Source organism: Rhipicephalus sanguineus, chromosome 2, assembly GCF_013339695.2.
Source record: "Rhipicephalus sanguineus isolate Rsan-2018 chromosome 2, BIME_Rsan_1.4, whole genome shotgun sequence".
Classification (NCBI taxonomy): domain Eukaryota; kingdom Metazoa; phylum Arthropoda; class Arachnida; order Ixodida; family Ixodidae; genus Rhipicephalus; species Rhipicephalus sanguineus.
In genome coordinates, this window is record NC_051177.1 from 40995765 (window position 1) to 41020179 (window position 24415).

The 24415-nt window shown below is 48.0% G+C and overlaps 1 protein-coding gene across 1 annotated transcript in view; it reads right to left on the reverse strand.

The window, feature by feature from the left end:
• LOC119382796 (inverted formin-2) overlaps positions 1–23545 on the reverse strand; it is a 58422-nt gene extending 34877 nt beyond the window's left edge. Inside the window, exons 1-3 of the mRNA XM_049412324.1 lie at positions 22871–23545; positions 10903–11178; positions 7787–7959 (exon numbers count right to left, since the gene is read on the reverse strand). Of these exons, the coding sequence (XP_049268281.1) occupies positions 7787–7959; positions 10903–11178; positions 22871–23234 (813 nt within the window). The 5' untranslated portion in view covers positions 23235–23545. The remainder of the gene's footprint in view (positions 1–7786; positions 7960–10902; positions 11179–22870) is intronic.
• Between the last annotated feature and the right edge of the window lie 870 nt (positions 23546–24415).

Here is a 24415-nt window from a genome sequence, read left to right on the forward strand (position 1 = left end):
AATGTCACACGAAGAACCAGAAGCAGCTCGATACTTGCAGCGCGCCGCTGAAGCACAAAGAAGGACGCCGTAAATGAACGCACAGGTCAAGCTTGAACTAACAACTGCCACAGTTGTTACGCCTGTTTGCTTAAGCAACGCGCTGCTAGTGTCGACAATGGAGAATCAGACGCCCTTAAATATTTCTTTATCTTTTAAACTGTGGCGCCTGGATTGACCCCCTGCGTCTCCAGCCACACGGGCGTCTGATGCGTTTGATGCGAAGTGTGCCCGGTGTTCTTAGTTTTAGATGCGAGGAAGGTTTTGCTCGGCGCTGTGTCCGTCCTTCGGCGACCGTCCGCTCGGGAACAGGTGTGCTGGCAAGCGCTAGCGCGTTCGGGCCTGTGTAAGGGGCTGGGTAAGACGGTGTGGCCTCTCCCCCTTCGAACCACGTGTGCTGGCACGCACTAGCGCGTTCGGGCCTGTGTAAGGGGCTGGGTAAGACGCTGTGGCCTCTCGCCCTTACACTCTCTCAGCAAGCATGTGATGGCGTCGGGGAACGAGATTCTGCAGACGCGCGATGAACCAACGCGTTGTATCCTAGTAGTCAGAACGCGCTGGCACGCGCTAGCGCGTTCGGGCCTGTGGAAGGGGCTGGGTAAGACGCTGTGGCCTCTCCCCCTTACACTCTCTCAGTAATCACGGAACTTTAAGCAGGTGGCTTTGCTTTAAGTCGACCCATGCGCTGCTTCGTATCCTCACCTGGTTCCCTTTAGTGGGAGACGGTGTAACTTTTTTTGTTCCTTCCACATCACGAGTGGGTACAGAAAATGGCCACTTTGTCGTAGGTGTCTGAAGGGCAGTACTAGAATTGAAAGAAAATTAGAAGCGCTGCGTCTGCAAGTGTTGACAATGCAGAATCAGACGCTCTTAGATATTTCTTTTTCTTTTAAACTGTGACGCGTGGAGTGACCCCCTGCGTTTCTTGCCACACGGGGGCATCTGATGCAAGGTGTGTTTTAGGTGTGTTCGGTGTTCTTTGTTGTTGTTTTTTTTTCCTTCCACATCACGAGTGGGTACAGAGAGAGAGAGAACAACTTTATTAAAGAATAAACTAAGGAGGTTAAACCTCCTTGGAATAAACGAACCCCAGTCCGGGTCCACTGTGGGTACAGAAAAGGACCACATTGTCGTGCGCGTCTCTAGGGCAGTTTTAAAATTGAAAGAAAATTAGGAGCGTTGCATGATAGAAAACACGCTCACGATCCCCCGAGATCTGCTTACCACCAGCGGTACATGGTGTATATAAAATAGCTCGCCGTTATTTCGCCGGCGTATACATGGCGTGTGGTTGAGTTGTTTAACGCAGCGCGCTGGGGAGCGAGGGGTTGCTGGTTCGAATCAGCGTTCGGGTACTTCAGAATTTTTTTTCTTCTGGTTTATCTTTCTTTGTGCCTTTATATATATATATATATATACACACATATATACATATCCGGAGCATGACGGCGACGGCGAAAATCAGCCGAGAGTGTCCATATAATTGGGTCATTCCACACCAAACGTCCCAGACATTGCGCTCGACCCTCTCCAATTGTATTGTAAAAAATTGTGGACGTTCATATCAGTGCACTATTTGCCCTCGGAAAGTATTTTTTGGAAAAAAATGTTTCTTGTCTGTTACAGTGATTTGAATTTTGCCGTAGTGGGTGAAACATAGGTTGCGAAAAAATACTCTCAAAAATACAATACTTTACGGAACGCCTTAAATATCTGCTGTTTACTTGAAAAGGAATGGCACTATCTTATTATCACCCATTGACGACCACTACTTTGTCTCAAGATGTGCTTTGTGGTGAAGCAATGCGGCTTTTTCATACAACCTTTAACACCTTTTTTCACTTCACCCGCTGTCATTTTGAACCTCACATTCGCGCGCAAAGTCATACAAATTCGCATGACTCTTGAGCTGAATTTAGCCTCCACGTTACTGCGCTATACCGTTGCAGGAAATAATCAAACGCCTGCTGTCCAGGAAAGTCCTATTCATTAATGCAGAAGCCTATGCAGAAGCCTTGTCATATGGTACAAGAGTGTACTTCCACACTAGAAGTCGGCAGGTTATAATTTTCAGGGGCGTAGCCAGAAATTTTTTTCGGGGGGGGGGGGGGGGCTCAACCATACTTTATGTATGTTCGTGCGTGTGTTTGTATGCGTGCGTGTATATATACGCAAGCAAAATTGAAAAATTTCGGGGGGGGGGGGGTTGAACCCCCAACCCCCCCCCCCCCTTGGCTACGCCCCTGATAATTTTGCATCCAAGTTGGTTTTCTGTACCGCCATCATTCGGCACCTGTCAGCTAACCAATTTCAAAGATTTTCTTATGCGTTAAACGGACACTAAAGAGCAAAACGATTTTTCTCATATCAGTAAAGTACTCTTTCACGATACCAAAAACACCACGCTTGCGGCAAGAAGACGCTTAGTAAACGAGAAAACGCGCAAAACAAAATGTGGGTGGCGACGCCACCTTGAGGTTTCCGCACCATTCGCCGTTTCGTCACATGTTTTGACGGCGCCTACTAGGATGAACGTAGTTTCTAATCGGTAAAAATGAAGTACGTTGTCCTCTGAGGGGGCCATAGATTTAACATACCAAGTTTGGGGTAATTTTGTTGAGCGAATGGCGTGAAAATACGATAAATACACTTTGAAATTCGTGACGTCGCGCGGGGAGATTTCGGCGCGAAATTTAAAAATGAAACTTTGACCTTGATTTTCTCCTCTGTTAATAAACCTATGATGGCGAAATTGACATTAGAGTTCTCAGAGCACAATTTATCGATCTAAACCGATTCATTGTTTCCCTTTAGTGTCCCTTTAAGAGAATTTGCACCGGCGAGAGTAAGGAAATACATGCTCGTAACAGTTAACCTTTAACCCACTTAAGCATTAAGCATCGATTATGTATATGTTCAGCAGACCAATTTAAGTGTTTGAACATGCTTCTAAATAGGTGTTCTTTTACCCGTAAGATTCGGTACTGTACTGTTCCCTGAATGGACGTCTTACCTGCTAAGAATATCTATCGTATAGGTCTATATCTATCTATATCTCCTCTGTATCTATCTAGGTGCGCATGTGCTAGGAAAATCCTCTCCCTTCCCTCCGGTCTTTTCCCTGTTCCATAAGCGCACATATTTGCACCGCAAAAATAAACGCATTTGTTGGTAGTCAGTGCTGGTCCTGTTTCATCTGTCTCGTCCTTGTGTTTTCGCACTGTTTTTTTTTTACTATGAACATCTATCTCGTTCTCCATACATGCGCATCTCTCTAGGCTTTGCTTACACTTCATTTTTTGGGAGCTCTAGAGAAAGAGTGAGAGAACGTTTATGGAGGACTGAAGAGTTTAACCTTATGTGACAGCTTGTAATTCTACTCCGGATGTAATTTACGATGAGGAATGAAAGAAACAATAACAAAACACGAAAGAAAGAAAGCTAGCAGATGCGACGTGCTAACACGGGAAGTCAGGGGTATAACGTAACATGTACCGTTACATTGTAGAAGTCATCCTATCTTATTGTTTCGATACAGCTGGTCGCAGTTAATCTGGGAATTCGCAGTGACTCGACATTGTCTTCCCTATGCGCACTTCAACTTAGACGTGCGAAACTTCAATGACCTATAATACACAAAGAATACTTCGACTGCGGCACCGCTCCGCTTTTACAATGTTGAAGCGTTAGACATCCCTTTGCGATTCCAGCTGTTCCGCTTGCTCCCTATATAGCGACATGTGCTGGAATCGCCACACCAAAGGAATGTTACGTACGTTGTCTGTCCTTTTTTTATCTTTCTATCTCCTCCTCTAATGAGTTTTCGGTTGTCAAAGCTATCCAGCTGAAACTGCCCTCTTGTGTGCTTGGCAAAAGCATTGTACGCGTGCCTTGCGTGCCTATCTGTGCCTGCTTTTAGGCGGACTATTTCGCAAGGCCGAAGTATTCGGGTCCAGGTTAACACACGTGTTGCAGCTAAGCAGCTCGCTGGGTAGTGGATGTCGCGTCCGGAGTTAAGGGTACTAATAAAACAAAACTCCTATTGAAGGATAGGGAAGCAGGCAAATTGGAAGCGATCTATTGTAAACACTTTGCAAAGGGACAAGTCAAAATTTATTCAGGGTGTGCGCCATCACCCATACTTCCATAATGCCGTAAACAGAGGAAACAGAGGAAATATGTTTTTAAATGCGAAGCATTTCTTAGCGAACCTCGGGCACTTTGGCAGTTTCAATCTATCTATCTATCTATCTATCTATCTATCTATCTATCTATCTATCTATCTATCTATCTATCTATCTATCTATCTATCTATCTATCTATCTATCTATCTATCTATCTATCTATCTATCTATCTATCTATCTATCTATCTATCTATCTATCTATCTATCTATCTATCTATCTATCTATCTATCTATCTATCTATCTATCTATCTATCTATCTATCTATCTATCTATCTATCTATCTATCTATCTATCTATCTATCTATCTATCTATCTATCTATCTATCTATCTATCTATCTATCTATCTATCTATCTATCTATCTATCTATCTATCTATCTATCTATCTATCTATCTATCTATCTATCTATCTATCTATCTATCTATCTATCTATCTATCTATCTATCTATCTATCTATCTATCTATCTATGCCTGGGCGCTCTCCTGGTCGTCTCCATAACTTGTAATATACCAAAATTGGCCTAGCAGGGGATCAGTGTATGACGAACACGATTCACTGGCCATTACATGAGTAACGCAAAATACCTGTCGCGTACGTCATGAAACCCTTTCTCTTAGTCACGTGTGGCACATACCCGTAAACAAGAGTTAATGTTATGCGGGTATGCGCCACAAGTGATACAGGGTCTCAACCATCAGAATAACCGTGAACACACACATTGACACGCAAGGAAAGTGATAATAATAATAATAATAATTGTTGGGGTTTTATGTCCGAAAACCACGATATGATATGAGAGACGCCGTAGCGAAGGGCTCCGGAAATTTTGGCCATTGGGTATTCTTTAACGTGTACCGAGATCGCACAGAACACTGGCATCTAGCATTTTGCCTCTATCCAATTGGGACCGCCGCGGCCGGGATTGAACCCGCGACCTTCGGGTCAGCAGCCGAGCACCTTAACCGCTACACTACCGCGGCGAACGCAAGGAGAGTGAGGAAACTGAAGACAGAACACCGCTGGAAGACGCTCAAGTACCATCCACTCGTCCACATGGTCCGCAACGTGGACCACGGGGATTACGCAAAAACCGGCGTCACTGCTTCCTTCAATAAATCTGCTGAGACAACCAGGCCTCTCATCATTACCGGTGTCTTGAACATTGACTTATCAAGACCCAAAAATGCTTGGTCCTTATATTGCGTGAAAGCCGGATTGGATGTGGAGCGGGCCTCAAAAGACCTCGCTGCCGATTCCATGACAGGCGGCATCGTAGATCATTTCATCGTCAGAGGCATCCAGGATTTCCAGCAGCAGTACTATACCTCGCGCTTAACTACACTTAGACCCCTCGTAACAGCGATCACGAACGGATCCGATTAACAAGTCCGGTCCAGCTGCTGGTGCTCACTGATCACCGTGATGATGACCTTGTTCGAGTACTGTCAAGAACCCCTATACACATACACACGGGTTCGCGAAACGTGCGTGCCTTCTCCGTCATAACGGACAATTATAAGCATTACAACTGTAACTGTGACTGTAACGTACGTGCAGTGCGCCTGCGCGTGCCATTCGGCTGTATCTAGGGAAACTTTCCTGAATGAAGCTTAGTTGCGACTTGCGCCTGTCCTGTGCGTCTGTGTTCCTTCGCTGTCCTGTTCGGATTCGCGCTATCCAGTATTGATGAATATAAGCCCTACATATCAGTTTACTGCGTCTGGTGTTGGTAACACCCATGCGTCTGTTGCTGTCGCTACGCAACTGTAAACAACTGGCTATATAATAGATATGCGACTCTTCAACATATGAGTGTGCGTATACCACTTCCATATTTCTCTGGCGTCATTCCGTAACGTTTCGTTCAATGTGTCACCATCCCGCGCACGCTTCGCATAACATCGATTCCCACGACACGTGGGATCTGCCAAATTTTTTTCTTCACAGCTCCGTTTCTCGCGACTGCGAGTTTGTCGAGCTGAATTAGTCAATTTAATAACTACGTTAGGCATAAGGATGTTGCAAGGTTAGCCTCGCCTGTTTGAACAACACATTCACTCAGTTAAAAAAATAGAGACATTAAAAAACCAATAGCTATGTCAGGCGGTAACGTGGCTGCATAATCGAAACTCAGTGCCTCAATTTCCTATGTTAATTCTTACGTTCACTATCACCATTCAGTATTAAATTCCTATCACCACTTATCACCTAGCCCCTGTCACTATTTATTTGATTTTAATAACTTATCTGGACGGTTAATTGGCCCATTTCTGCACTAAACTCATGTACTTGTGTTGTAGATATCGTATACAACCTTTAACACCTTTTTTCATGTGTTATTTTTGTTTGGTATTTTTTCGTTTACTTTTCTTTTCTGAATTCATGGGCAATCTCATCGGTGGTGAATCTAGCGTGCTCGCTAGGTGCTAGTGCCATAAAAAGCAAGAGATATAAGCGCTACGCAATGCCACCCTGTACTTTTATTTTCCTTCAATTCCTTTCATTCTTTTTTTTGTAAAGGACCGTCTAAAAGTGAACATAACTCTGCCTACTCACCACGCTTTAACACGTTCCTTCTAGACAGTCTTTACTGGCGTTTGTTCTTGTTCTTGTTCACCTATTACCTGTGGCTCACGCCCGCTATGGTGGATTGGCCAGGAATTGACTGGCTTTATAAATTTTAACGCGATAGGGTTAAAGACCCCATGTCGCAGAAATTCTGGTGTCGGCGTCGTTGGTTCTTAGCGAAAAATCACCATTGTCCGTACGCGAAAAAACGCCATGGATGCAAAATATTAAAAAAAAAAATCATGTGCCCGAGGAGGAATCGAACCCTGGCCATCGGCGTGGCAAGCAGGTGTTCTATCACAGAGCCACGCCAGTGTTTCTTTTTTTTTTTCTCCTTCATGGTATTCATTACAAATGAGCATAATTAGCATACATAGCGAACAAGATACTCGAGGCGGCCTCTACAAGCGTACACCAAGCCAATGCTTGGAACTGCACCGAAAGTAACTTTCATGATTCACAAAACATACGCGTCCTGTGTACAGGTGTCACAGTACGAGATGTAATATCGCAGTAATATCGTGTATGTAATATCGTGGTACAACTAGTAACGCGTAAGTAGTAATATCGTGGTACAAGCGTACATGGCCAACGGGCGTCACACCTCGTGAATTGCATGACGAGTTGGTGATTTAAAGCCTGCCACCCATTACAAAAGGCACCGAACGCGTAGTCAATGCATCGCTCTATCTCGTCTATGTGTGCATCTATGTCGTGTGTGTGTGTGCGCGTGTGTGGCTGGGCGACTGAACATAATGACAAGCGAAACTGAGCGCGATGAGGATGGGGCTGGATATCGCTATCGCGTTCAACTCTTAAAGGCGAAGCTTAAGCGTCCCCTTTTTTTTATAAAACTTAACCATATGGTAGTTTATAAAGTAGAAAAGTTACGAAATTATATAGGAAATTCTGGTGCTTGTAATGCAAACTTCGTTATCCTTCCTGCCGTAGAGTCCCACCAGAGAGCCCTCAAGAAAGAGGCGTCGTCTCACCTTGTTCATGACGGCGGCGAAGGCCTCGTAGTGGTTTCCCGAGGCAGTGAGTCCGAGGCTGAGCGCGTGCTCGTCGTCCGCCTCGCGGGTAGTCTCGAACACGTGACACTGAATGAACAACTCGTCGTCTCCCGAACGACGCAGCGGTTCCACCAACTCCAGGAAGCCCAGCCCTGAGCGCGAAAGGGAAACGCCCATAGACCAGCTGTGGACAGTCTCATCACGCAAGACCTTTACGGTGACAGTTGATGTGGCCTTCCGAATATAAAACCTGACAAAACCGATCGCATTCCCCTAAAGGCCTTTACGGGAAAAGGTTTTCGATCGTTGGCAAAGTGCACACGACACAAACCACACCGACGCGTACGCTTGGTCATGTCTGCATATGGTCCCTGAGGTGTCTTTCTTTTTTCGTTTTTTTTAGCTTTTCTTTTCTCTCTCTCTCTCTCTCTCTCTCTCTCTCTCTCTCTCTCTCTCTCTCTCTCTCTCTCTCTCACGTGCCATCAGTGCTCGGAAAAGGACATGCCGCGAGGCTATTCTGTTATTCTGTGACAGGTGCGGTGCCGCTGCTCATACAAGGAGCGTCACGAAGCCTTCGAACGCCGGGAATAAAACATTTCAAAAGTGCGATATCTTGACAAATGCTTGTAAACAATCAGATACACGACGCGTGTCAGGGCCAACGTATGACGCTGCAACATCCAGAAAAAAGTCACAGTTTCGCCGCAACGGCGAAGCAATGAATGCGATAGCAATAAACTGTAATGTAACGCGAAGAACGGAAAGCAGCTCGAAATTGCCAGCGCGTCGCTCGAGCCCAAAGGACGCACGAAAAGAGCGCACACAGGACGAGCGCGAACATGCGTCACAGCTCGACACTTGAAGCGCACTGCTCAAACATAAAGCAGGACGCACGAAATGAACGAACAGGTACACATACACAAGTCGAGCGCGAACTAATTGTCACAGTTGTTACTTATTTCTGTTTGAACAGCGCGCTCGTTTCGCAAACGCGGCCGCTGCAGCGAGCGATGCACCCCACCGGGCGCCCCTTCTTTCCTCGAGATAAGCGCACGAAAGCGACCACGCCCTGTAGAGCGAAGAGCAACGGCGTTCGCAAGAGCGGAGCGACGATCTTTAAAGTGCGCCTTACGCGCGCACGTCGCGCCATCTATGTGGCCACTAAGAAAGCATGCTTAATTACATGGTGTATATAAATAGCTTGCCGTTAGCAGGCTGAAAGATGGTGCTGTCGTGGCCTAACGTCTAACGCGGCGGGCTGCAAAGCGAGAGGACGCCCGTTCGATTCCGCGCGTCGGAAAAAATTTCTGAATTATTTTTTTTTTGTGGCTTTTCTATATATATACATACTTATACGGCGAATGACGGCGACGGTGACGGACATTTTCCAGCCGAGACTGTCCATATAATTGATATCGCAATAAAAAAAAGAAACAAAAGGACGGCGCCGCACAGACTGGGTCGAGAAAGTGGTATACGCAAAGGGAAACCGAGTTCACGAAGGGATGCTATGCAGTGGTTATAATTTCGTATTATGAAAACCGGTGACTAACAAGTGGGCGTAGCATGCACTGACGTGAGCTTTTATTTCCCAGCCCACAGATTGAGAGGATATGCGACGTTTCGTTCTATGCAGTGTCTGTCAACTTACTTTTGTAGCGACGCAGAATAGTCGAACGAAACCCCTAGGCTGCAAAGATTTTAGACTCAACTAGGAGGTAAGGATATGACTAAAAAAACGTGAGGTAAAGAGAAATTCGACGTCACTGCATGAAAACCATTTCTACAAAGCGGTTACCTTGTTTTATTTCTCTGCTATCAGCCAAGGTTTGCGTTTTAAATCAATCTATTCCTTCTGAGTATGCAGGCAACGTTAAAAAATTGTGTTATCTGTGTGTTATGGTGTCTAAGAGGGCAGAACTGCTTGTACACGGAAGCTGTACGAACGCTATAAGTTCAAATCACATTCTAATACCGAGGTTCAAAGGAAGTGTTTAGGGAGCTTAATCACTGGAACAACTACACTAATGAACGTTAGGGGGGGGGGGTGCTAGCACCCCCTGTAAAGTCGTTTGCGCCTCATGGCGCACGCGCGTCTCGCGTATTCGCCGCAGTTTGGATTAACAGCCGCCGAGCGAGATGTGGCGCTGTGTTTGCGCGATGTAGGCTTAGCGTGGTGGCGCCGGCAGCGCCGCCTGGGAGGTTAGGCCGGCGGGCAGAAAACAGCAGCGAGCCTCTTTGGGGGTTTGTAGGTCAAGGGAGTAACAGCGCGAACACACACCCACAAGAGAGACGACACGGACACACAAGCGCTGGTAGCGTGCGTGGATGGACGTCTCCCGCAGTGGTTCCGTGGGGGACGATACCGCGGCTCGTTTACCGCGGGCCCCTCGTGGTGAGTCGAACATAGGCGACGCCGCATTCGTGGTGCATTGTATGTCTTCTGCTGTCTTGGGTGTGTGTTATGTTTTCCAGTATTGGCATTGTATAAGATTACTTAGCGGGTTACTAGTTGTATATTAGATTCGGCCGGCGAGCTCGTCGTATGTAAAGGTGTTTAATAAATGTACACGTGTTGGTTGTCGCCCGACGGCGTGAACTGTCTCCGTGTGTTCCAAGAGCAAGGACATCTTCAGACCCCACAACGTACGACTCTTTGCCTTTTCGCATTCTCTCCAAGGTTTTTTTTTACTTCCCCGGTAATTACTGATGGGACGTCCGATTCCTCTGCGTTACTACAACTTCTTACATTATCGTCCTGGTTGTCCCGGTTACTGTACAGATCTATGTAATTCTCCTCAGCTATTTTATCCTATCTATATTAGTAGCGACGTTGCGTTCTTTGTCCGCTGGTCATTAAAGGTAACGGACTGGATTCCAAGATGAGACAAAGCACGCGAGTGGGAGATAGAAAGTTAGGTGGGCAGATGGCTCGCGGGTATAACGTGACCGCAGCAAGCACAGAACCGGCTTGATTTGCGGAACGTGGAAAATGCCTTTGCCCTGCAGTGGACACAGTCAGGCTGCTGCTGATGACAATGACGATGATGAGAGCCCTGCGCACGCCTATGCTCTTGAGAGCGTGTGATACTCACCTAGAAGCTGGTTGCGCAGGCGCAGCCGTTCGCGGAAGTCGTCGGTGCTGATGAGCACGCAGTTGATGAAGGCGAGCACGGTGGCGGCGTACGGCAGCACCTCGGGGTGCGACAGCTCGTCCACGAGCACGCTGAAACGGTGCTCCCTGCCCGTCGAGGCGCGCAGGTGGTCGAGTGCGTCCAGCGCCAGAACCTGGCCGCCCGGCGCGTACACGCACACGGCAGACAGGAGCTCCAGCACTTGCTTGCGTACCACGCGGTTCGGGCTGGCCAACGCTGCAATACGGAGTAGGAAAAAAATAAGAATCGTCACACAACTCAGTCATTAGATATATATCTATAATCAACGTTTCATTTCTCAGCCTTCTTTGAAATATTGGTTGCTGCGTCGTTATTCGTTAAAGTTGTATTATGACCGAGTCGTTCAGTTTTCCTTAATATTTATGACCGAAGAAACTTTGCGAAAAGCGTGTTACAAACGGGTTTGATTCTCTTCTTTAGAGCAAACAATCCTGCGTATCTTGCTCACCTTGCTTAGACTTTTTCCCGCAGTATATTATAATGATTACTTAAAATAATAACTATAATTTCTTGCTTTATTTTTCACTTGCATTTCATTATTTTCTATTCTCTTATGCGTCGTTATGCTTCGCTTCTTCATTCTCTGATTATTTACTTTAGTTCTTTACTTCTCTTGTTTTTCTTGTCGTTTTACTTCGTTCAGGAATATATGACCGAAAAAACTCCCTCGTAGTACGCTCTCAAAGAAAAGGCAGAGATAGGCGGAGAAGTGAACCAGGTCTCGCATGATTTGCTACCCTAAATGGGGGAGAGGGAAGGGGACGCAGTAAAACGATGAAGGGCAGAAAGGGTAAAGCGTGCACACACATACCGGCGTTAGTGGGGCAATCGCAGACGACCTTAGAGCTCAGCAGTCATTGGGAAGCGCAGCAATGACCCGCATTGCAGATGAAGGTCGAGGCCATGCTCCTAGCATTTGTTCTTAGGTGAACGTTCTGCCTGATATTGTGCCTGATTGCCGATTCGGGGGACGTTTAGTTCAGGCAGGTTTAGGTGCCTTGAGGGATGCGTAAACACGAAGTACGCAGCAGGGCGTTCCCCCTACGCATGCACGCAGAAACAGACCAGAAATTTTAATTTCTCCTTTTAGGCACAAATGGAGCGCTGTAAATTACGAGTCTCAAACACGCGGCCCGCGGATCTTTTGCTAGCGGCCCGGCCCGCACATGACTGTCTTCGTCCCACATTTTTTTTTTCTCAATAAGTATGTTCCTGAGCTACACAGACGCGACAGGTATCAAGGATTTTTTTTTTCATGAGGCACGTGGTCGCCATGTTTTAAAAAATAACCGTTGAACAAAAACTATATAATCAGTATCGGCGTCCTGATTGCAATCACTCTGGAGATCACTATCCGTATGTTTCTAGAGTCCTGTCGTTAAATCCTCTACAGAAATGACTCATATATGAGATATGGAAAAGGCCTTTCAAATTGGCAGTGCCAGCTGGAATCTTTTTCAAACTCCTCCTGCCCCCCCCCCCCCCCCCCCCGCTCCAACCTGTCTAATCTTCTTTGTCACGGCCATTGCGAGGGGCTTAAATTCATGGCTGTGGCCGGCTAGCTGAGGTGAGTTCGAGAGCCCTGCTGTAGAGGAAAACTCAGTAGGCTTAAGTTGCAGGTACAGCCGCCCAAATCTTTAACGTGCGCGAGCGGCGATTTTTCTGTGCGTCAGCGCCATATGACGGTGCCAAGTTAACAGGGCAGGGGTACGCGTATGCCTACGAAGCGCGCTTAACTGGGCCCGTCGTTTGCTAGGCTGTTCCTTCTTGAGGACATCGCCCCATATTAGCGCACTTCAGACGAAGAGGCAGCGCGAGTACGCGATTGGTTTTGCTCGTATTTTATGTTCCGAAGGTGAGCGTAGCAGCAAGCTATCGAGGAAATGAAATTTGAAAGATACGCCACACGTCCCCACTCATGAGATGAGCCGATAACCTGGTTCGCCTGAAGTGCGCCACTATGGAGAGACATCCTCAAGAAAGAACTGCCTAGCAGACGATGGGCCCGGTTGAGCGCGCTTTGTGGGCATGCGCGTATCCTCGCCTTGTTTGCAACTTGGCTCCGTCATACGGCGCTGACACACAGAAAAGTCGCCGCTCGCGCACGCTAGTCAAGCATTTGGGCGGTTGTACATTTGTCGAGTGTGATGTGTAATTCGGTATGGATAAGACTGAAGCTTTCTGTGAGCTGCGTATTCTCAATGAACAACAAAGAAAAAAGAAAGCGAACGTGAGAAAGCAAGGACCACTGCAAGCAAAATCCAAAGTTTTTCTTCAGCTGCGAATCTTGCTCCCTAATAAACCAGTGCGGGGTTTCTTAGTAGCATCATGCTATAAAGATGTGTGGATGAAAAAAAAAAAACAATTTTCATTTTCATATCTTGCTTAGTGTAAGTGTCATTCTCAGCGTACGTCTTCGTAACGATTTAAAAGCGCAACAAAATGCACTCGCGAGTTCAGTTTGAAAAGAAGAGGCACCGTCGCCTATCGAGCTGCTTTCGCCGTTTATCCGTTTATCATCCAAGGCGTTTCGTCATCCGCAGCCGCACGTCAAGAGCCGCGCTCCGTTCCAACGCCAACAAACGCCGCAGTCCTCTGAGCGCCCGCCGCGGTAATCACTGTAAGCAGGGTTGCCAATGGTGGCTACTTTTCGCCAAATTGGCGAATTTGAGAGGCCCGTGGCGACCTAAAATTATAAATGGCGACATGGCGAATTTTTGGCGATTTTCAGCTTAGGTCTCTACTGAGTTATGCATCCTAAGCTCAGTGCCTTCTCAACGAATGAGCGGCACTATTCTCTGTATTTTTCTGGGTTTTGAGGTGCACATTACGCGCCGTTCTGTATGTCCGTCCTGTAACTCGTGTGTATCTCCTCAATTCATCTAGATGCTTCTAACTCAATTCATCTAAATTCATCTAGATGCTTCAGAGCTTCGCTAAAGTTTCGCTTCTGAAGGGGGTAGATGACGGGTCGGTCGTGTGTTCCGGCCATTTGTTCCGCCAAAGCTCCAACTATTCTGAATAGCTTGGCGACCTATTCACCGCTGCGGTATCCCCTAATCGAGCTCGTATAGCGAAGATGGGCGGATACGCGGGTGTTCGTGCAATAAAAAATTATTTATTCAGGCATTTTCTACTGTTCTCGGTGAGCGTGTGCAATGAAAACAATTGCTATATAACATTTTACAATGTCTACCTGTTCAATTATAACGCACTGGATTGACGTGGGTAGATATAAGTGATTATATATGAAAGGGACAGTGGCGTCCGGTATCATATTAGTTCACACTGAAAGGTATAAAACTCACTAATGAACGATACCTGTAAGAATTCTGTCTTACTACTTTCACATAAACCTGTTAATCCTTTTTTTTTTTTTCATATGAGGGGATGTAAAGCTGTCTACAAACAACGCCTTCGCGGCTTTCGCCCAAGGTTTACCACACTTTTACCTTTGAAACGAGCGGACAGGGATGGAAGGATATCATGAGCGTTTTATCCTTTCATATTTGCGCCTCCGCGCACGTCTTGCGGCTAGTCGGAGAACCAGGTGCACCAAGCACTCCCATGGTGAAGGGGCGATGCGCCTGGCATTGAGAAATGTCAAGATACTTTAAGGGCTTTGAATGGCACTGTATTCTAGGGGGCTATACATCAGTGAAAATTCCTATTACTAGGATATGCCGCACACATCTAGAATGGCGACTTTTTCGGCGAAATTTCTAAAAAAATGGCGACTTTTGGCGACTTTCTGCTCGTTTTTTGGCGACATTTACTCGAAAGTCAGTGGCAACCCTGACTGTAAGATCAGTGACGGAGCCAGCCACTTATTTTAAGAGGACGCGGTTGCTCGAAGCAACACCAAAGGGCGGAAAATTCTGACTTTTTTTTGTATCTAGGAGTTACTGTTATCACAAGGCTGCCATCGTAATATAAAAACGACTGAAGCACGAGAGCCATGTTCACTAAACGGCGTGCATCCGCGTGTGATATGTATCTCCGCCTACATATACTACCGCCGCGGACGCACCGGTTGATTGTCTGCACAAGTACGCAGTGAAACAAGAAATGGCAACTCATTAACCTGAGTGCAGGAACTATACGTCATCGACAGCAAAACTAACTTCAAAGCGAATGCCTCCGCTGCCGGGATTCTTGGTTTAGTTGGTTGGTCTTACAAATGAAGGGACAATTTGGTATTGACTATCTTTAGGATCGGCCGTATGCCTGGACTAAACATATGCGCTGGTTAGCGGCTCTGTTTTCTGCAAAACTACACAATAGAATAAAGTGCCCCAACCGCAAACAACAATAATATTAATCTGTGGGGTTTTACGTCCCAAAACCACGATATGATTATGAGAAACGCCATAGTGGAGGGCTCCGGGTAATTTCGACCACCTGAGGTTCTTTAACGTGCATCTATAGGTACACGGGCCTCTATAGCTTTTCGCCTCCAACTAAATGCGGCCGCCGCGGCCGGGATTCGATCCCACGACCTTCGTCGAGCACCATAAACGGTAGACCACCGCGGCGCGTAACTACATATGCGCTGGTTAGCGGCTCTGTTCTCCACAAAATTGAACAATAAAATAACGGTGCTCGCACCGCAACAAGTACACATTATCATGTGCACCACTCATTTAATATGGCGAGTAACTTGAAGCGTTCGGCTATTCACATGCATTGACATTCATCGTCGATGGCTTCAGTACAATCTTTTTTTTTTTTTTTCAGTGATGACTCTACCGTCTATCACAATTGCCTGTCGTTCCGTTTTCTTAAAGCGATACATCCGCTCACGCCGCCTTACTTAGGGCGTAAAGGAACGAATATATTGCTTTGGTTTTTTTTTTTTTTTGACAAACGTTCATTTTTGCAATCGCAGCGGTTCTCTTGTTGATTTATATTTCCTGGAAGCTTTCCACTGAACCGCGCGGCTCTCCTCGGGTTTCAGTCCTGGTGCGACACGCTGTCATGCCTGTTTTGCACTGCGGGAAGAGCATACACACATTCTTGAGATATGCCTCTGCAAAAGGACAGTACGCTGGTTTCTGGACAACAGGATCTAAGCTATCTCCAAGGGGCCTCGAAATCTTATCTTACCCGTTCGGTCCCTGCGATCACGTAGTGCCGCTTATCGTGGTACACGTGTAAAGGCGACTCTTAACTTGAAGATAGCCCAGAAATCAAACATGCTTCTCGAAACAACGCTTTGACCAGCGGGGCTTTCTCCTCTACGTAATATTTATACGCCATCGAACTAAATACTATTGTTATTTTATTTTATTTTTATTTTATTTCATTTTGTTACACTCAATCGCCGAAGCTTTACAAAGGGAGCGGGTTACAACATGAAAAATACAAAACAACGAAACAAGAAAAGTTGGCTGTCGAATGCTCGTTCCTTAGAGATCTGTGCACTTTCCTTTTGTTTTTACAGCGTTATTCTGTAATGCTTCAATGGCAAATTTTGCCTGCCTCACCCGCCACGGTGGTCTAGTGGTTACGGAACTCGATTGCAGACTCGAAGGTTGCGGGATCGAATACAGGCCGCGGCGGCCGCATTTCGATGGAGGCGGAATGCTAGAGGCCCGTGCACTTCGACTTTGGTGCGCGTTAAAGAACACCCGATGGTCAAAATTTCCCGAGCCCTCCACTACGGCCCTCCACTGCAGCGTCGCTCATAATTATATCGTGGTTTTGGGACGTAGAACCCCAACAGTTATTCGTCTGCATTATAATGCCAATCTCTAGTTCTAATTATCTATCCCGTTCACTATACAGCGAGTAAATCCTGATAATTAGTGTAAGTTTACTGATGAGACGGAATACTTATTTCGTCACAATATTTCTGCCATATGTGAATGTTTAGTCTGTTATTTTACCTTTTAGTCAATCTTGACATCGGGCTACGAAATGTCAGCTACGATTTTAGAAAATATGTATCAAGCGTCTTTAACAGCGAGGCTTACCTTTGGCGCATAAATCTTCCAAATAAAATGCTTCGTAAGGTCAGTAGCTAAACCTTATGCCAATGTATACTCAAACTTATACATTCTTTCAAACTTCCCCGCTTCATCACAGTCAATAGGCAACAATGGCGAGTAACCATTTTCCGCTCGACCAGTGCGTCTTTCATCGCATGTACGCATACTTTGTCGCAGCAGATACGCGTTCCTATTTTCTCTTTCCGCACTGCGCACACAATGAGCGATCGAGAGGGTACGGGGAAAGAAACTACGTGCGCACTGCTCGTTTGCTCAGCAAAACGAGCTATCTATTGTGCGCACTCTGTTTCCACGCTTGCCGAGAGTCTGGTCGCCGGGAAACTTGCACTGAACGCATTGTCCATGCCAAACAACGGGCAAAAAAGAATAGACTAATCATGGGAGGCGTGTTTCACTTAGATTGCTGAGCGTGGCGCGCGTGTCCACACACGAGGGAATAAAAAAGGAACCCCGCTACAGTGGTCTGGTGGTTATGGTGCTCGCCTGATGACCCGAAGGTCACGGTATCGAATCCTGGCCGCGGTCGCCGCATTTCGATGGAGGCGAAATGCTAGAAACATGTGTACTTAGATTTAGGAGCACGTTAAGGAACCCCAGGTGGTCGAAATCTCCAGAGTCCTCCATAATCATAGCTTTGTTTTCGGACGTAAAATCCTGACAATTATTATTACACTATAAAAATACAGAAAGTGACGTAAAATGAGGAATACGAACTTCTAAAAGTTAAATGAACGGAAACATAACGGACGAATCCTCATGGAATAACCTCCGATCTGACCAGCAGCAAGTATGCTTGCGCGACCACTTGAATGTCCATGACGGATGCCCTCTATCAGCGTGTAATTCGATTGTAGTGCCTTGATAAGAAGAGGCATGTCGTTAGCATCTTAAGCAATTTTTGCGACTCTTGAGAGGACAAAGGTGTCATGCAGGTCTCATGATATTTCCCGTTCTCGAGGGAAGCTGAGAGGAGCAGGAGGAGGATGGGGGGGGGAGGCTGGAGGATCGAAAGACGAGCTGCGTACGTGGAGGGCATCACATTTTAATGGCGTATTTATTACGGCGGCATAAAAGCACCGGCGACATAGTACATAAATGTTACAGAAGGAGGCCCCAAAGTGAAAACCATCAGGGGGACCTCCCGTCGATATTATATAGGTTAAATACAGGGCAGGTCAATCGACGAGCGAACTGGCGAATAATGGAAAAGCATAATGCAAACAAGTAAATTGATTGGTTCCCTGAAAAAGTTCACTTACGTGTCTACAACAAAATACAGCTAGCAATAATGGTTGATAAGGTATGCAAGGAGGGCCCCCTTCTTTCCCGTAACTGACGCATCCGGTATCGTGGATTTTATCACTAAGCGACAGTGGCGTGTTTAGCAACGTTTCCTCAGAGCGTTCCGTTTCTTTTCGTTTTCGGCAAACGAAGCGTACACCAGTCATTTTATTCTTGCAGAAACGTTCCGACGGCAGAGACGGGGTAACACTCGCCGCTGTCGGTCACGATTTTCCACGTTCTTGCACAAACATGTCGAAGCGGCATGCGTGGGCTGTGCTGCATAAAATAAGCGGATGCAAGTTGACAACATGCCGCCAGAGTCGCATAATTGTGTGTCTGCGCGGACTCTTCTTGCGAGAGGAAATCGGTGGGCGGGTATCCTCGCAGAAGGACTTCCGGATGTCCCGTGCGAGGTACTATTGCAAAACATCTGCGCATCGTTCCAGTGACGCAGCACGCTTACACAGCACCTATACTACACTGGCCGTGAAACCACAGCAGGAGTGAAAGTTGCAATGCAAGTAATCCTCGGGGGCAGTGGAGCGTGTGCACACGCAACCTCGTTCAAGGCCGAGACACGTCGTGTCGTGTCTGCCAATGCTGCGCGCCTAACTGCAATCTACGATTTATCTTGTCTCGTACGCGCGTTGCCTGCAACCGATTCAGCGGATTTTTCTGCTATATTTTTCCCCTGCCGAGTTAGCAGACCATGCAACAGCCTGAAGGCGAAGACGCGAAGCTAAACTTGAATGCGAACTAGTACGTGTCGTGGTTTAATGAGAATGCGCGAACGTCGCGGTGCACTGCACAAAGATACTACGTACTTCTAGAGTCGTGTTTTTACTCCTTTTGCGCTACATAGGAAAGCGTAGCAAGTGACTGACTGGATGGCAAGACTTGTCACCGGACTTCATCTCAGATGACAATGAGAGGCCATGGCAGACTGAACGCTGCAGTTAGATTGTGCATGTGGATAAATCGATGGTACGATGAAACTAATTCAGCCTTTCATTCATTTTGATTGAATTACGTCTGAAAGGCACATCCTGGCCTTGAAAAGCGTTGCAACGGGTACATTTTAACCTCAGAATTAATTCAACTGCTCTTGTTTTTCTTTTGTTTTTTTTAAGAGGGACTTCGCCCACAGAGAGAACGCTTGCAACCGCATGCCTGCTGAAGAGCTAGATGATGTGATAGAGGCAGAGCCATTTCAAACGAGAATACAAATGAGAAACGTTTTCCTTGTCTTCCTCGATGAAACTAAAGACTTCAGCGTGATGGCACTTTTGTGCTCCGTTCGTATCTGAATGCGTCCGGCAGTGCTGAACCGCGACCTCTTTCTTTGCTCCACATCGCCGTGGTCTCCGAGCAACCGCGGCGCCGCAAACACGCGGCAGTGTGGCGCTAGCCAAGAGGAAAAAAACCTCGTCTCGGAGAGATATAACATAAGCACTCTTGCTTTAACGACTACTATACAGTGCGTTGTGTGTTCAGGAGGGCAATGGCACGCGATACCGGGGCCCTCTTGTACGAACTCGCTTCGCGGGGGCTAGGCGGGGTGATTGTGCGGAGGAGGAGCACTGCAATTTCGTTTGAAAAGTAACTACTAACTTTCGCTTCGTGCGTCTCAGGTCTAACGCGTCAGCGTTAAAGAGCTCAATTCGCAGAAGTTCCGGCATTGGCGTCGGTGTCGTTGGTTGTGACCAAAAGACCAGCATTGCCCGTGGGCGAAAATTCGAAATAGACGCAAATGAATAAATAATACAAATATTCAGTTAGGGCGAGAGTCGAACCCAGGAATTCTGCGTGGAAAGCAGGCTTTCTAACACAGAGCCCGTGCTCGAAGTTGCTTCGGAAATAAATACTATACGAGTGTCATGCAGCGCAAGGAGTGTCATTAACGCGTGTAATATATCGTGGCGGAAGCGTACGACCGCACAACGCGTCAAAACACGTGATTTGCGCAACGAATGGTTGGTTTAAAGGCCTAGCAGTTACGAAGCGCACGGGCATAATTAATCATTATCAGCAACAGCATCAACCAAGTGCGCGGCTGCGCGTGTTGCCTCACAGACACGTAGTAGGTGCTCTGCCAATTCGCAAAAAGCAAAAATTATGACCTAGTGGGCCCTTCGGAACTGTATTCGCAGTAGGCATTTTAGGATATTTAGAAACAGCCACTGTTAAGCGCACAGACGTTCTTTTCCTTGCGGCGCGGCGTCTACCGAGAGGTGCAGCCAGGCTAGCGATTGAGAAGGCGATGCAAACGGAGCCCGATTGCGTTATCGCGTTCTGCTCTTGAAGCAAGCGTCCTCCAAGCTTTTTTTTTTTCGCTGTCTATGTTTTCTTGTTTTTCTTTTTGCGCTTCACCTCCCTCCCTGAATATGTTACCGTACCAACTAGCTCGGATCAAGGTCCTAGGTCAGTGCATACCTTTCAGGCGATTTAAGTGTGCGTATCTGTATCTGAGAACCAGCCGGTACAGTACGCAGTCACGTATCAGCCGGTTGTGCGGTGCAAAGCGCACTCTGACCCACGTAACGTATGAAATGTACGGCTGTACCCATATAATGTCAGTTCACCTTTTCAAAGGGCCACGGACTTGGCCCGGCAGTGGCAGGCGTGACTTGGAAGCGAGGCACGGGAGAATCAACTGGCCCTTCTTAACCACGCTTGGCGAGCCACAAGAGCCAGGGGACAATAATTGGAGTTTTACGGCCCAAAGCATCGATATGATTATGAGAGGCGCCGCAGTGGAAGGCTCCGCAAATTTCGACCACCTGGGTTTCTTTAACGTGCACTTAAATCTATGCACACGGCCCTCTAGCATTTCGCCTCCGTCGAAATGAATGCGGCCGCGCATTCGGGATTCCATCCCGCGACCTTCGGGTCAGCAGTCAAGCACCGTAACCACTAGATCACCGTGGTGGGTAAAAGACAGTGGAGCCCTGGACTGAGGGCCCAACCCGGACCTGCGGTCGTGTCAATTACCTGTTGAATAAAGCTTTTTGTTTCTCTCTCCCTTTCGAGGCAGACGGGTAAGTTGTGTACCACGAGCCTTTGAATGAGCGCTGACGTATTTCCGAAGCTGTTCAAACGCTATCAAGCTATATATGGTGCCACACCTAATGTGGGACAATGTGCACGCTTATGGATAATAGCCTAAGTTACGTTCCCATCTACTGTCATGAATATTTTATATCTTTAGTTGAAAACGTCAGAAATGAGGTGAGACAGATGGCTACTCAACGCAAAGTGTCTGGACTGAGGCAAAGAATTGTTAGCTGCCGTACAGCGGACACGCCCATATGTCGCCTTCCCCAGCATGCCTCCGCAGCGCTCAAGAAAGACAAGAAACGAATTATTAACTGATGTTACTGCACCTGGCGGCTGTAGCTACAACGTTTAATCGGTATAATTATTAAAAATCAAGGCTGCATTGCGACTTGGACGAAGCTTCGCATGGAAAGTATTTCGATTAATTACGATAACGAGACTATAGCGGTAGTCGACAGGTTTTGTCCTTTTCGTACGATTCTCATCGTGATGCGGCCGCGAGATACGCTCCCGAGACTTCACGTTCTACGGCGAAACGGGCGCAGTTAAGAGCCTCGTTCTGAGCCAAGGAGACGGATAAATGAGGATAGTATAGTTCGTGATGCAATCGTCTAGAGACTCCGACGACAACTTCCTCCGCTATGAAAGAGGCCGCTCTATTAGACGCAAAGTGCGCATACAAAACGCTCATTATACGTCGACTCTAGCTGCCGTCGAGCGAACGCCGACAAGGAGGCTCGCCTGAAAAGCCCCGAGGTATCGCGAGGCGTCGCCGCGCAACCGAGCTCTCTATTGCGACGCGGACGTCACGCGCGTGCTCGAATGAGCGCGCGAAATAAAGGTTCTCCGGGGCCGGACCGCGTGCACCGCGCCAGCTGTGGCAGCTGGCCGCGAGCTCGGCGTGTTTCGCAGAGAAGAGAGCGAAGCAGCTGCGCGCCGCCGTAAATCGCTCGGCTCCGCGGCCGCAGCGAAAGAAAGTGCACCCTCCACGACCGAGCTGTCACTGAGCGCGGCGCAGCACGCTCTATCAGCTGATGAGACCGAGCGCCAGTCGTCCTCGTTGTACTGCGTTCTGCAACTTTGCGTCTAATTGTGACGCCAGACGTCGTTGGCGACGTTAACCCATACCAGCGCGTCATGTTTCGCTGTAGCTGTCGCAATTGTCACAGGCATACGAAGAAACTTGACAGGACGTTCCGCCGCCGCCGTCTTTGATGAGCCGTAATAAGCACCCTGTAAGCAACGCTTTGCGCCACAGCTGCATGCCGAGTGGCAAAAGCCTCGAATGCAAAAGACACGTCGTTTGTATATCTTCGGCTGGATCCGTCGATTGTGTGCGAACACGGCAGCGAAACGCCTGTGTCGAATCATTGTTTTGGGAGTCCCTGGGTACCTATGGTGTTGCAGAGCAGCACGCGGCCTATGCACGTAGCACCAGGCACTACGCTAAGTAATAACGAATGCGCTCCATCGTTTCCCGTCACAGGTTCACAAGCGCGCGGGGGAACGAAATGCTCGGGAACGGGTATACTCACCTTCGGCCAACTTGCGGGTGTAACGCGGCTGCTTCACGATATGGTCCAGTCCCGTGCGCGCATTCATCAGGGCGCGCAGACACTCGACGCAGTGCAGTTGCAGCACGGCATCCTGGAACGATGCTTCGTGGTGACCGCTGAACGCGTCCAGCGCGCAGAACAGGGCGTCCAGGCCATCCAGCTCCAAGAAGCGCGTCATCCACGACGAGCTGGCTCGGCCCAGCTCGCGCTTGACGACCGTGAGCCGCGTCAGGTCGGGGTTCGCGAGCAGCTTGACGCACTCGTCGGGTTCCCACGGTCCGTCGCCGCCGGGCCCGGAGCCCAGGCGGGAGCGCGAGGCCAGGCTACGCCACCGCAAGGACATGTCGAGGCAGCGACGTGCGCGGTGCGCTGCCGCGCGCTATGTAGTGTGCACGGGCCGAAAAAGAGCGAGTCGGCGGCGCGCTAGCGGCAGCAGCCGCCACAGGCCGCCGGCGATAACAAGCGCACTTCTGCGGACAGCGCACAGGTGCCCCCGGTGGCGTGCGGGCTCGCTTTTGTCGCCTGGGATCCCGTGTAAACCAGCGACGTGCCTTCGGTGACAGGTTCATCCGTTGCTTCGGAGCGAGCGGTCTTCCCGGAGTCTCCGGCGAGACGCAACAGTTGGAGAAGAAGACGACGCGGCTGCATGTGCCTGCAACACGCCTCACGCCTCGCCACCCGCTGCTGCTGCTGTTGCTGCCGCTGGGGGCACTGTTATTCAAACAGCCGCGGCGCGGAAACCGGTCTTACGAGATTGCGTCGACGCCGGGACGTAGCTCGTCGCTTTTTTTCTAAACAAGCCACATGCCGCGTGCGCGACTCTGCTCGCGCCCGGAGCGCCCCTGTAGCTGGAGAGCAGAATAAACACATGTGGCAAAGACGACTGGCGTCTGCATTCGACGAAGCCGCTTCTCCGATGGCTTCGAGAAAGACTTGGCGACAGGTCAGCCGATCCTCACGGAAACTGTAACAATGTTGTCATCGCTTAAGCTCGCTGTCATCGGAAGAATCGGCACGAAAGTTGGTTCATCTTGCTGCCTCGGTGCTCAAGAAAAAGAGCGTACGCCTTCATACTGCGATGAATAACGTCCTCATTTCACTCAATAACTTCAGCGCGTGTGTGACACTGGTCGCGTTCAGTGATAGAAGAAAAAAAAAAAAGGTCGCATAGCTGTCCGGCCATTAGGGCCTTAAGAAACTTCCGTGTATACGTCATGCATTCATGCGTAGATAACTAATAATAGATATTACTTCCCAATACCAAGAATTTTATTATGAGGGACACCGTAGTGGAGGGCTCCGGAAATATGACCATCTGAAGTTTTAACGTGCACCTAAATCTAAGTACACGGGCCTCAAACATTCCCGCCGCCATCAAAATGCGGCGGCCGCGGCACGGATTCGATCCCGCCACCTTCGGGTCAGCATCTGAGCACCGTAACCATTTGACCATAACGGCGGGGGGATTCATGCACAAACTAACTCCAATATTGCGTCGGTATACGCAAATTGGACAGAAATCGT